This window comes from Balaenoptera ricei, chromosome 9, assembly GCF_028023285.1.
Source record: "Balaenoptera ricei isolate mBalRic1 chromosome 9, mBalRic1.hap2, whole genome shotgun sequence".
Lineage (NCBI taxonomy): Eukaryota > Metazoa > Chordata > Mammalia > Artiodactyla > Balaenopteridae > Balaenoptera > Balaenoptera ricei.
In genome coordinates, this window is record NC_082647.1 from 2600136 (window position 1) to 2614983 (window position 14848).

The 14848-nt window shown below is 45.6% G+C and overlaps 1 protein-coding gene across 5 annotated transcripts in view; it reads right to left on the minus strand.

Annotated features, from left to right (window-relative positions):
• RBM33 (RNA binding motif protein 33) overlaps positions 1–14848 on the minus strand; it is a 116476-nt gene that overhangs the window by 59263 nt on the left and 42365 nt on the right. For all 5 annotated transcript variants that reach the window (XM_059932956.1, XM_059932955.1, XM_059932957.1 and 2 more), the window contains 3 exons: positions 14405–14576; positions 8265–8473; positions 4122–4401 (listed from right to left, as the gene is read on the minus strand). In XM_059932956.1, coding sequence (XP_059788939.1) covers positions 4122–4401; positions 8265–8473; positions 14405–14576 — 661 coding nt within the window. The remainder of the gene's footprint in view (positions 1–4121; positions 4402–8264; positions 8474–14404; positions 14577–14848) is intronic.

A 14848-nucleotide genomic window follows, 5' to 3' on the forward strand; every position in this document is an offset into this window, starting at 1 on the left:
TGCCACAACTACTGAAGCCCAGGCGCCTAGAGCCCATGCTCCGCAACAAGATAAGCCACCGCAATGAGAAGCCCGCACACCACAACGAAGAGTAGCCCCCGCTCGCCGCAACTAGAGAAAGCCTGTGCGCAGCAACAAAGACCCAACGCAGCCATGAATGAATAAATAAATAAATAAATTTTAAAAATAAATAAATAACACCTGTAATGCTAACAGAGCATTCTAGTTGAACCTTGAACTCTTTGTATTTGATATTTAATATTTATTTCCCATATTGTCCCACGAAATAATGAACTAAACTGATTAATGTTTCAATTCATTCCCACAGTTCTAATACTGAAAATCTGGAAAACAAGATAAATTTCCACCAAAACTGGTTAATTACAATATGATAGAACACTCTTCATCCTTGAAAAGAAAATATGTACTATCAGGCAAAGGTGGGCATACATTTTTAAATTTTTTAGAAACAGTTTTTTAAAATACCTTTTAATTGCCTGAGGCTCTGAGAATCACGGGTTAATCTATCTCTCATGTACAGGAGACCACTAGACATTCAGCCTCTCTCAAGAATAACGGCGGCTTTCTATTTAATTAAGCTCGTTCATTTAATATTGAATAAACAACTGCTTCAAAAGTGTTCTCAGTGTATACCCTGCAAAGGCAATTTCTCTCTCTCCCTGTGTCAGGGTTCTCAAGATCAAAGTTACATTAAAGAGAAGGAACGTGGGTGGGGCACTGAGTCGCCTGGCTTCCTGAGGAGAACACATTTAGCTGGTTCTAAGAGTTTAAAAACTCTTGTCAGAAAGCTGATCTTGTATTTACTGAATCAGGCGCGAGTGTTGGGATGCAAGGCCTGCATTCTGTACCCATATGGCAACTGACTCTGGCAAAGCACACTATTTTCATGCCTAGAGGACAGCTTGGGGTTTCCTTATAGCTTTCCCACTGTGTAGTTCCAACACTGTTTATTTTCATTAAGCTAAAGAAAATCTGTGCACCTTATCAACTGCCAGTTTTCCATTCAATTTTAGAAGGAAATACACAGTAACAGATGCTGACATCGGTACAATTATTTCGACAAATTAGATCTACTGCAGTTGCACGTCTCGGGAAGCCGCTGTGGAACAGCCTTCCCCAGTGAGTCGCCCTCCCCCTTCACGCAGCGTGTGCGGGCTCCTTCATCCCACAGCTGCTGCAGGAGACCCAGGCCGCCAGTGCGCTAGCTGCAGGGACTGCAAAGGTTAAGTGCAGCAGCCGTACTGCCTGCCCCTGGGAGGGGGTGAGGCCAACAAGTGACTGCAGCACAGCATGGGGACAAGGGAAGGGGCCAGGGAAGGAGGCTCAGGGACCCACAGGTACCAACCCGACTCTGACCCTCCCGGGTATGTAAAACAAGAGCAACCCCTAGAGCCCCACGCGGACACTGACACCCACGGCCAGCCAGCTGCCCTCACGGCCCTCTGCTCCAAGGCCACAGCACAGTTTCACGGTGACGCCGGGCCCTGGCTGTCTCCCATACTCCAAGTCCTATCTCAGGCCTCTCTCCAACTTCTGGAACTTCCTGACCCTTTAGAATTCCAAGTTCACCAGCAGCAGAACCCGTGATGGCCTCAGCTCTTCCCCTTCTTGCTCTAATGGAAACCTAACTCTCCCACAGGGTGGGGCTGTTTTTCTCCCTCAGCCCTCTTCCCGCTGGCTCTGGAGGGGGGGCGGGTGGGAATCCTTCTTGGTCCTCACTGCCGTTTCAGACCCCAGATTTGGGTCTCATGTCATCGGACAACACGGCCCAGGAACCCCTACTGCTGCCCACGTACTGGTCACACCACTGCTCTTTCTTGTGTCTCAGAGTTCAGTTCCTAGCTCACCACTGTCTTCAACACCAGCCCTGTCTCAGGTCTCGGCAGCGACGCTCATGCTCCAGCGCCCTGTCGCCCCGGCGCCCGGCTGCCATCCTCTGTCCCAGCTCCACACCTGAGACCTGGTCATTATCCATGACCTTATGCAATCTCTACGAGTCCCCCTTCTTACCACACTACCTTCTACCTTTCCACCCCACTTCCTCCAGGACCCCAGTTCCTCCAACTGTTGGACCCTCAAAGATCTCCTGGCCCCTTGTCACCGTACACGCCACAGCCCTTCATTATGAGCAAGGCGCCTTCTCTACTGCTTTGCCAACACCTGGACTCAAGCAAGTCCAGCTCTGTCTAGGCTGCACCTGACACAGAAAGGTGAGAGTGGCTGGAGAAGAGCGTGCAGGCACGCGGCCGGGTCTCCGGTCAGGACCCACAGCTCGAGTGGGCGTCGATGCTGCCCAGCACCCCCACTCCCCAGCTGTCTCAACAGGACACCTTCGACAACTGTCAGTACAACCATCTCCCATTTCTGTGCGCCCGTTCCCTCTCAAACCCACCTCAGTGCGGCGTGTACTGCCACCACTTCACCAAAACCACTCTGTCAATACCCCAAAGACCCCTCTACCGCCACGTGCAGCACACGGCCTGAAGCCCGTCCCCAATGACCTGGCAGCAGTGGGCCCCCTGCTGTCCCCGTCCTCTACACTCTTTGGGTTTCCGCCTCCCTGCGGGCCCCCGCCTATCACGTCGAGGGCCCCAGGTTCCAGGCCTCGGTCCCCCCGACACGATGACGCCTGGGTCTGCCACTGGGTGCAGACTCTAGGTCCACTTCTGTGCCAACAAACCCCCACCTCTGCTTTGCGCCCAGACCCCTCGTCTCAACTCTTCCTAGTAACTTCATACGTGACGCTTCCACCTGCACGTCTAGGTGGCATCTCCAGCACAGAACTTTTGTTGTGCTGCTCCTCAAAACTTGCTCTCCCCCAAGTGCTCTCAGGTGAAGGCAACTCCATCCCTCAAATGCTCAGGCCCCCTCGGCACCATCTCGCCTCTTCTCCCTCTCATGCTCATCCGGTCCATCGGCTCCATCTTGAATTACATCCAGCATCTGAGCCCCAACCACCACCACGGCCCTGACCCGAGCCATGTCATCTGTCGCCTGGAGTATCAGCGTCACCTCCTAGCTGAATGCCTGGCTCCACCCCTGCCACCCTAACAAGCCCGCTCTCAACACGGCGGCAAGAACAGCCCTTTTAAAACATACACCAGATCACGTTATTCCTCTGCTCAAATTGCTCTAATCACAGCCCATGTCTTTCAGAACAAAAGCCAAAGCTCTCAGGATGGTTCCCAGGTCTTAGCTGACCCAGGTGCCACACTTCTCTCCACCTGTATCACTCCGTTAATGTTACATGGTCTCTTTTTAGTTACTTGAACACAAAAGGCATAGTCTCACCATAATTAAAGAGCCCCTGTACTTGCCGACCCCTCTGCCCGGAATATTCTCCCCCGAAAGAGTCACGTCACTAGCTCCTGGACCTTCAACTCTTTCCTTCTCAATGAAGCCGGCCCTCACCACCCCATGGAAAGCTGCAGCCCACCCCAATGCCCCCCACCCTGCACGTGTGTGTCACTGTACGTCCGTCCTCTAACACGCCACACGGCGTTCTTATTTTATTACGTTTACTGCTCGTTGTCTCTGCTAGAAAGCTAGGTCACAACTGAAAAAAGCATTTGTCTGTTTTGTTCACCAATGTATCTCCAATGCCAGGGAGAGCGGGATCTCAATGAACACTGTGTTGAACAGATGCATGAAGATATGCTCCGTATCAACTGCTCAAAACTAGTTTCCCAGCTTCAGGAACATGCATCTGTAATCATAACAGAAGAGGTTATTCCCTTAGAATTAATAACTAAAAGATGGGTTTGTACCTCTGGAACTCAAAGGAAGCACACCGAGTGGAACCTGAAAGGAACATTCACTTTGCAAACATCCCCACCTGGGAATTTATGAAGAACACCAATCAGACACTTCCACAATTAACTCTGATGCCCTTTACATTTACTGTGTCTTCTCAGTACCCGCCACTGAATGATACAACAAGAGACGCACGTGTTGCAGCAAACGAGCGTGGCCTGGCCAGGCAGCGCGCATCTGAGTGGTGGGGGAAGAGTCAGGGAATCCACGTCGTCCTTACAGACCTGCACGTGAGAATGATCTGCCAGAGGAACCTGGAACTTTTCAACAGCAACGGAGACACGTACCTTGCACGGGCGTCACCACCGCCCCCTTGAAGTGGGGGTTTATGTGTATGTTCTTGGGCTGCTGTGGAGTCACGGGAGGAGGGGTCATCATCGCCCTCGGGGCCTCGATCTGGGGCGGCAGGTGCATCCCCTGGGGAGGGGAGGGATGGTGTGGGTGCTGCAGGGGAAGCAGAGGCTGGAGCTGCTGCTGCTGGAACAGACTTCTGATCGGCTGCTGCTGCGGCGGCGGCTGCGGGGGAGGCTGAGGCTGTGGCGGAGGAATTAACCTCGGAGAGTGCGCCTGAAAAGCACCGGAAAAGAGACACATTCACGGAGATCAACACTCAGAAGAAAAAAGGCCAATGCCTTACAGATTTCACATCGACTGAACTGTAAAAGTTATGACTTGGAAATAAGTTTACAGGAACAACTTGTGTAAAACAGCAGGATAAATAAGCTGCTCCGCCCGCTCACAGTAAGGGCCACTGTCGGACAACACGAGTCAACCTCAGGGCCAGGAGGGAAAAACAGCAGCCCCAGAATAACACGCATGGATTCCAAAAGGAAAAAAAATGCAGTTCCACCATCAAAACTGCCCACTGCGAGCCAAGCGCTGCGCTGGGGACGGAACACAACCTGCCCTGGGCTGTCCCTGCACAGCCAGCCCTGCTCCTCTTTGAGAAAGCCTAGTGAGCGAGGCGAGAACGTGCACAAACAACCCTGCTAGAAACCAGGCTGCAGAAAAGGACAAAGGGCTCCCCGAAGGGAGGTGGGGGAAGCTCCTGAGAAGACGGCATCTGAACCAGGAAGGAGGGGAAGGAGACGGGCCATGCCGGGAGGGGAACAGAACCACCTGAGAGCAGCAGAGGCAGAAACACGTGCCTGCTGGGTACACGAGGGGGAGACCAGTGTGGCTACAGCCACATCTGAAGACCGGAGGACGCGAAGGTGGGAAAATACACCCTCAAGGTGGTCAAGGATCTCGGGCTGTTTCATGGAAGAGTCGCTGGAGAGCAGGAAACCACCACCCACACAAACAGCTGCAGGGCACCGGGCTCTTTTGTTTTAAGCACCTACTCAAAGGTCAGTATGTGGAGTAACTGACTCACTCCCAACCACCCTATGCAGTGGGCCCTTGTTAGGACTCTCCTTTTACAAGACCAAGCGGCTGGTAAGCAGAAGAGCAGAGAATCTGATTCCGCAAGTCCTGCTTGTAACCACTAACCAAACCGGCCACACGCAGCAGTCGAGGCAGCAGGCTACTACCGACCAAAGTCTCTCGTATAATGAGCTGTTTTCCCCGGGATGACGCCAAATTACGGAGGCTTCTCAGTTGTCACAGCATGCATGACGACGATGACTAGCAGTGTGTGAGATGGACGAGGGGAAAGAGGATGGAAGAAGACAGACCATTTAACAGGCTACGGCGGGAGCTGAATGGAAGAAACGGCCGTGGTCTGAACAAGAGCAGCAGGAAGAAGACATTTCAAAGGAACAATGAGAATTTTGAAACCAAAGTGTACATGACCTTGTCTAACCTATCCTTCCTCAGGGGGACTTCTCTAAAGATTCTGAAACTGGCTTAAATCCGTGGATACATACATATGCTCCCAGAAACCAGTCTGTTCCCTCCTCTAACTCATGACATCTGTAATGTGCACATTTGCACATGGTGCGGGAGTCTTTTCTATCTCATTCACCACTGAATCCACATGGAGAGCATGCTGACAGAGGGACAGCTAAGCTAAATCTGAACAGAACTGGGAATGAGCACAGCGCAGGGCCATTCACTCAAGAGCGTGAAGGATTTTTAAGGAAATCGTGTGTTTTAAACAAGGGGAATTTAGGGCCTGGGCGACACCCATGCAGAGAGGCCCAGGGCAGCTAGGAAATGAAGACACTGAGCTGGCAAGAGCTAGGGCTACAGACCCATGCTCGTGTGGAGACAGCAGATGGCAGGAAGGACAAGGCTGCCGACTTAGAGCTCTGACTAAAAAGAGGCCTGAGAACAACGCAGCCAGAGGAACAGGGGAGACGGAAGGGGCCCTGCTGGAAGAGAAGAGAGTACACCTCAAGCTCAGACACTCAAAATAAGAAAGGCTCAAGAAAGAGGAGCTCATGGGTGATGCCCAAGGTCCCAGAGTGCAGTCCAACAAGACGGACTGCAAAGGTCAGGTGGCGATTCTGGGAGCACATTCGGGAGAGGGAAAAGAACGAAGTCCAGGCAGCAAAGGATGGACCGAGAAAATGGACACAAGCAAAGACGGTGAGCAAAGGTTATTCTTTCCAGAACTCTGAGGGTGAAGAGTCAAAGAGACAGACAGCTCTGGGGTGGGGAGTGGCCAGGATCAAGGGTGGACACAAGTGTGAGTGAGGTTAAGGTCGTTTCAGACAGCTGTGACCGTTTCAGTAAACTGCAGCTTTAAAACACCACTGACTAGCAGAGATGAGCGTAGAGCATATATGCCAAAGCCCCAGGAGTGGGTGCAGGCCCAGTTCACTGGGAGCCCTATAGCACCTACAGAATTCCAGAGACACGGCATCACTGTCGGGAGGGACTCAGGCCAACTCACACTTGGGCAACGTTTTTAAAGCACCCACAGATCTCCCAGTTGAGCCTCTCTGAAGGAGACACATAGGGGCACATACTTCCTCTCTATGTAGATAAGAAAACAGGGAGTTCAGTTACTTTTCCAGGATCATGGAGACACAGTTATGCAAAAAAACTGGTCTCCTGTGTGGCTGGCTCCCCCCCAGGAGGCCAAAATAACGGAGCTGGCTGTTCAGTACATGGCAAGTGGAGGTTGGGGGAGAGGAGATGGGATGGAGAAGAAAAAGAAAAAACTGAAGGGCCAGTCTTCTCGCTATCAGAGAAGCTTAAGAACAGTTGTATGAGCAGAAAGCAGTTATTAATATCATCAACCTCTTTATGCTGTAGTCAACCCACCTACCCTCTTCCCTGTAGATCAAAATTAGAATTCTCATGCTAAAACAGTAAGTCATCCTTAGAGGACAAATGTATGGACACCAAGGGGGAAAGGAGTGGGGTGGGAGGAATTGGGAGACTGGGATTGACACATTTACATTATCGATACTATGTATAAAATAGACAACTGATGGGAACACGCTGTACAGCACAGGGAGCTCTACCTAACGCACTGTGGTGACCTAAATGGGAGGGAAGTCCAAAAGGGAGGGGATCTCTGTATGTGTACGGCTGAGTCATTCTGTTGTGCACTGGAGGCTAACACAACACTGCAAAGCAACCAGACTCCAATAAAAATTAATTAAAAGTAATAATAATAAAACAAAACAAAAAACCAGTAAGTCATCTTTTCTACTTTGTTATTTCACAAATGAATGCCTCCTAAAACATCATTTCTACACGGAGGCAAAGTGTGGTTTTCCCCTAAACTCAGATAATAATGTAGGAGGGTAGACAGTGTGGACACATATTTATATTAAATGAATCTGTCCTTGAAGACTGACTTCTGAAGGAAAAAGCTATAAAATCCTGAGGCTAACTAAAGGAACAACAACAAAAAAATCACTACAATTCCTGTCTTTGTTCCTGAGATGTCTCATCTTTGAAATACAGAGGAAATTCAAATGAAGTTGAAATTACAAGTACTTGATTTATTCCTAAATTATGAAAACTTTTTATGGATACAACAATCTCCGTTTTTATGGATAGGATATGACAGTTACCTGTAAGAGAAACTGCTACATTTAAGGAAAAACCTACGGTAAGCAGTGTATAAGAAAAAATATTTTATAAAATATACCATTACTGCTAGATTCTAGATGTAAGACGTTCAGTATTTTCCGAATGGTGCTCATAGGAGCAGCACCTGCCCACAAGCAGAAGGTAAAAGCAAGGCTTCCCTGTGGTTCGGCCACTGGAGGACACCAGGTCTCCTTATCGCCTCTCTCTTTATCAGTCGTGTGCAGAGAATTAGTTTGCACTACCTGAATACTAGAGGACTGAATGTGTGTGACCATACACGAAATCATACTATAGATTACAAAGAAACTTGAGCCACTATGCCTTTTACCAAATTTCAACTTCAGACTAAGATAAATGCAAAATATGATACCCACACAAAAGCGTATTTCCATTTGTTCTCAAGTCGCAAGCTCCCACAACGAAACTGTAAAGCTTACCACCACAGGTGGCTGCGTGGGCAGCAGGGCGGGCCTGTGATCCTTGGCTCTTCCCCTCTCACTGTTCTCTCTCCTCTGGTCTCCGGCTCCACGACACATGGACGAACCTCCTCTCCTTCCTCCCCGCCTTGAGCCGTAGCGTCCCTGTTTATGCTGTCGCTCCCTTTCTTCGAATTCAAGCAACGCAGCTTTGGCTTCTGCTGAAAGCTCTATTTGAAAAGATGCATAAGTGTTAGATACCTTCCAATAGCCTAAATCAGACTTATAGGGAAAAACAGGAAAGAAATACATGACGATGAAACTTAGGAACGGCAAGTGCTTCACCCACTACAAACAACTCAACTAGCAGCATCAAGCAGGATACGATCACAGAGACATGCAGGCCCCATGAGTGAGACCAGTTAAATGGAAGACGTGCCTTTCCCTCGTAATAAAATACAAGGGTCTCCTGTAAATTTTAAAGTGTCTTCATTTGTGCTGAGGGAAGCTAAGAAGGAGAAGCTGAAGTTCAAGCCCACCACCGCCCTTCATCTGCTAGGTATCCTGCAGTGATGGCGGATGACGCTGGTCAAGACCTGGCTCCCCCAGTCCTAAACCAGGACACTCTTCTAAGCGGAACCAGGACGAGTATTAGTGAACACACAGTGGCACAAGAGACTCAAAAATGACAAGTTCCTGATTGTTCTGCTTTAAAAGCAAAACTAATAAAATCACTCTCGAGTCAAATACTTAATTTCATAAAGAATGGAAACTTATTTAATACTGTCATTTCAGATTTTCAGATTTATTTTTTAAAAAATAACAACTTAACTCTGTGAAGAAAGGCTTATAGCCATGCAGTCTGAGAGGGAAGCTACAGCAAATGAGAGCAAAGCCACAAAAGAAAAAAACCCATTAATGCAGATATTTCTGGGACACCCAGTAGGTGCTGCTCAGCTCTCTGACCAATGCTTTAGGGATACAAGAAACATATAGTCTCTGGCCCTAAGAAACTTCAGTTGGCACGTTATTCTGAATTCCTAGAAGAAAAATGCTAACTTATTCATATATGGTTCCTTCATTTTAAAATATTATCTAAGTTATGATAATATATCTTCCATTAATAAATGAATACCTTCTAAAGATTTCACTGCATTCTACTAAGAAGGATTGTTATGCCCTCTTCCACAGTGAAGGGTAAATTTTAAATATTACCAGTTTATCTCCTACCTTGGATTCCATAATCATCTCCAAACTCTTCCAAAATCTCTAAGCCACATTTCATTTTCTTGCAATTGTTTCTATGGTATTCCCCTCCCCTTCAAATGAATCTCTGACTCCGTTCAAAAGAAAATTTAATCTCTTCTTAACAAGCACAGACTTTTATTCTCATCTTGACTACATGATTGGTTCACATACACATTTTATGCAGTGAATCAGCAATTATTTTGCTAGTGGTTCTAAGTGTCAAGATTAATTTCACTATCCCCAGTAATAAAATGGTTTCAAATGACATCTTTAATCAGCAAGTAAAAATGCTTTCCTCCAATTGAGACAAGCTGTCACAAAAGGTCACCAAAATATGACAGGATGGAAATTACATTTGTAACTTCAACTGAAATGTTAATTTCCCTTTAAGTGTTTTCTGAACTATGTCCATATTCCAAAGTAAAGAGATATAGCTCAATGTAACAAGGTTTTACAGCGTTGTCCCTTTCTAAAATGTGCTTAAGAAAAACATATTTACATATAAATAATTTTATAATAGTTGAACTAATACATAATGAATATCTATAAAACACAGTTTACTTGGCAAAATAAAAACAAATGACAGTCTTTTTTTTTTTTTAAACAGATAACTGAATCAAGAAATTTGTGAAAATCTTGCAAATACAAGGACCATCGTGTAAACTGAAGGCGGTATCCTATTGCTGGTACTAGGTGACCTTAAACTGTTTATTACTAGATGAAAATATTTTTCCCAAAGATCCTTTGCCTTCAGCAAAATTAACCGAGGATATTATTTCAAGAGAACTTTATGTGGGCATAATAACAACGGTCTTCAGGCTAAAGCAGTAAAACATAATTTAACACATTACATGTGCCAATGAAACTGAGAATATGGCAAAATCTAGATGCCTCCTCATAGAGAAAGAATTGTCAAAGCCTAACTAAAATAAACATAGTCTTTCATTTATTGCTTGTACTGCTTCCAAAGAGAATCTGAGGTCCACCTCCTAGGGCAAAAGAACTGGCAGCTCTGAACTGCTGTGCTGACACTTCAGGGTAACTGGTCAATGACACCCACGTTTCAGAGATGGCTTTTGACATTTCCATTCAAAATAAATCTTTCCCTTACACATGCATGTGCTAGAAACCCTTCTCAACTGCATTCTGTGAGAGAATTAAGCCCTTTTACCCAATGGAGTCCTTTTTATGTAATGAATGAATGTATTTCCTAAGTACGTAGTTTTGTACCATCCTTGGGAAAACTGAGAAACGGTCACGTTTTCTCTAAGGTATTTAATTCCCAGAATCCTGGTTGAGGATAAAAGCTCACTACTTAAGATCATAACTCAGGTAAAAGCCCAAAATTCCATATCTAATCCAATCTGTAATTCAAAATACAGATCAACAACTGTGAATTAGGCTCTACAATGGTCAAGACTGTCATAAATATGAATTAGTGTTCTTCATATTTAAGGATGACATCATATATTTGAATGGAAAGAAGACTAAAAGTGACCAAATGCCCTTCCAGATTTTGAAAAGAACTCACTAGTCCACATGCAGATGGAAGGGTCAGAAATGGGGGATGCTAGACCATCATTTCATTCTTCTTTTTATATTAAAATATTTTATTTATTTATTTATTTAGGCTGTGCTGGGTCTTAGTTGCGTCACGTGGGATCTTTAGTTGCGGCATGCAGACACTTAGTTGCGGCATGCATGTGGGATCTACTTCCCCGACCAGGGATCGAACCCAGGCCCCCTGCATTGGGAGCACAGAGTCTTACCCACTGGACCACCAGGGAAGTCCCTCTTCTTTTTAGAGTGGAGTGTTCTTAACATTAATCAATGATATCACAAAATAATTGTTTTTATTTGTATTCAGAATGTTAAAAGACATCATTTGTCAAGAAACACATATCAGGGCTTCCCTGGTGGCGCAGTGGTTGAAAATCTGCCTGCTAATGCAGGGGACACGGGTTCGCGCCCTGGTCTGGGAAGATCCCACATGCCGCGGAGCAACTAGGCCCGTGAGCCACAACTACTGAGCCTGCGCGTCTGGAGCCTGTGCTCCGCAACAAGAGAGGCCACAATAGTGAGAGGCCCGCGCACTGCGATGAAGAGTGGCCCCCGCTTGCCGCAACTACAGAAAGCCTTAGCACAGAAACGAAGACCCAACATAGCAATCAATCAATCAATCAATAAATAAATCTTTAAAAAAAAAAAAAAAAAAAAAAAAAAGAAACACATATCATATGAGACGACATATATACTCTGGTAGCAAGGTATTTTAATCCCATTACAAAGAGTAGGTAAGCAGCTTTATACAATCAAATAAGTGCAAGCATCTGTATACAGAACCTGAAACTGATATTTTTACCACCAGGAGTATACAAAGTGATGAGTACAAATTTATGTGAATTTCTAGTATACCAAGTACTGTAGTAGCTTCTCTTTCTCACTGAATATTCTTCTTCTATATAAAATTAACCTTTTGTTGGAGGGGAGGGGTCTTAAGGAAATAAGGGAGCTCACTGCTTTAGGAAACCAATCTCTAAAATGAACAGAAAAATCGTTTTTGTACTGGGAATAATCCTAACTTTTCAGTTACTAGAAAACTCATGTTTTCAAACACTAAGCTTTCTTAAGTTAGGGCTTACAAATAGGGAACAGAGAAAGATACTTTTAAAGTATCATTTTTACTTGCCCTATTATCTAGCCAAAGAATCACATTCTGCACAAATACATTTAAAGCCTTTTTTCTTAACGTTTAAAAAAATGGTAAATGGTCAAACTGTTTATGCTTCAGACACTCTGCCTCTAAGAACCCCAGGCCCTCTCTGCCCATATGTAAAGGGCCAACCTGCCCATCACTACCCCCCTTCCACCCTCTTGTCTCAGGATGACATGACTATAGCAACTGAGAAATGCCTTAAAAAGAAAAAAAGCAAAGGAAAAAAAAAAAGATTCAACACAAATTCTTTTCAGTAAAGTAAATACAAATGACCCTGAAAAGAATGAAATGAGGCAAAGATCCTGAAAAGAAAGAGATGCAGGAGTGAAACAAGTACAATTTATGAACACAGGCAAGCTGGACATTCCAGAACACGTCAGCGCTTGGGTCAAGGTCAAGTGAAAAGAGATGAGAAGACCGTAGCTGAGGAGCAGGGGACGGGAGAAGCAAGGGCGCTGAGGATGCGGGGAGGGTGACCCATGCAAGGCCCCAGGGCCCACGAGGAGCTGGCTGCAGAGGGGGAAGGTCGCCATTCCTGACGGTGTCTGTGAAGTGGTTTCACATCCTTAGAACGTGTAGCTATCCCAGTTACTAAGATGTGACACACATGTTCCCCAATTTATGTAACAAAGCCACAGCCCACCTACACAGAAGCAGAAAAGAGATGATTCACCACCACCACCCGCCCCACATGGCACCTTCCTTCCCTAATAAGCCGCTGCCCATTGCCCTCTGGTGTTCAGCCAGGGGCGCCATCTTTCCTTTGTTCATCTTATCCCAGCCCAAGATTGAGATGTCTATCTATTCCAATAAGCTTGTTCCATAATGTTACCAATTACTCCTGCTGACGGATACTTTTGGTCTTTTCATCCCCTTTTTAAGACCTTTGATTCATCTCCTTTTACCCAAGCCCAACTTTTCAGCTCCGCTTTCTTAGAAACCTATGGTGTACCGGTTCAGACCAACCGGCAACTTTATACCATAACTTAAGAACAGTCTAGGGAAATCCTGGGCCAAAAGGCAGAAGGAGGAAACTGGAGGGAGAAGAAATGGAGAACACTAAGTCTCTAGGTCAATCTTTCCACAAACCTCACTTAGTAAAGGAACATGATAAGACTGGCTCACTACTGTTAACTCTGGCATCTTGTGAGCTTAGTGCCCTGACAGAGAATTCCTATCTGCCACTTAAAGACACACACTCAGGGTTCCGACTGAACACGGCTACAAATAACAGTTTTATGAAGTAATAAAGGTAGTAACTAATGGTTAGTTTCTTGACTTTTACTTTGACCAAGACCAGAGAACAAGTACAACAACCCTCCGTCCTTCCATCCTTCCACCCTCCTACCCTCCTCCTTGTAATACGGGACAATATCCCAGTGGTTCTCAAAGTATGGGTTCCAGGGCAGCAGGAACAGCATTACCTGGGAACTCACCAGAAATGCAACTTTCTTGGGCCCCACCCTAAACCTACTGAATCAGAACAGCTGAGAATGCATCCAGAAATATGTGTTTTAACAAGTCTTCTGGGTGATTCTGCTGCTCAAATGTGAGAACCACTGCTTTATTCTCTGCAATGGGCACTAGACAGAACCACAGACAAGGGGGGGGCGGGGGGTCAATACTGGAAAAGGCTCTGCTGATTAGCAACAGCCTGCAGTAGGTCTGTAACAGAAATGACGTTCAACTGATTGTGCTACAAACAAGTCATCTTGTCTCATTAAACACTGAGAGGAATGGCATACAGAACAACAACAAAAAGAGATGGTTATAATAACACTAAAAGGTACAAAATAAAAACAGTCTGGCCCAGAATTAGCCCTGGCAACCTGGACAGTCTCGGGAAGGGTAAAATGACCCTGTACCACCCCACACCACCTTCCCAGAGCCAACCAAGAACCACACAGTATGCATGAGAGCAGGTCTAAGCCACAGACTCCAAAAGAAAAACTATTAAAAAAAACAATCAAATATTTTATTCAAACATGTTTTAATCCAGAAGACAAGTCATTTTTATAGACCGACCTTTACAGCACCGTAACTCAGCTCTCACCTCACACAGACCATCCACCCTCTGAATGCCATGCATAATACTCTATAAAGGTAACTTTTTTTTAATCTGTTTCATTAATCATAACAGTACTATGGAGGAAGTTGAAATGGGAGTGAAGGATGGGAGACAGGCAAAAAAAGTTACCCAAAGTTTCTGGAATGTTCCTTCTCTCTCTAGTTACATCTGAGAGCCTAATAATTGTTCCTTCTTTCCTTTCAGTTTTGAAACGTAATCGTCCAGATTCTTCATCATCATCCTCTTCTTCATCTGACTCCTCTTTCATGTCCTTCTGCAGCTCCAAAGTTTCCATGCCTCCCTACATTGCAGACATACAAAAAACAAGAGGAGGGAAAGTGAGTTCTTATTCTTTTGAATTAAATATTGAATAATGGTTATGTATACACATATGTGTATGCACACATAAAAGCTCTTTATATTCAAGATGTAAAAATACTGCAAAATGTCCTATTTGTAAAGCCATGTGAAACATTAAACTGATCCCAGGAGACAAAATCTCAAACATTAAAAATTAACAATGTTAGAAAAAATTCGAATTCCTCCTCCTGGTTAATATACAAAGTCTTACAC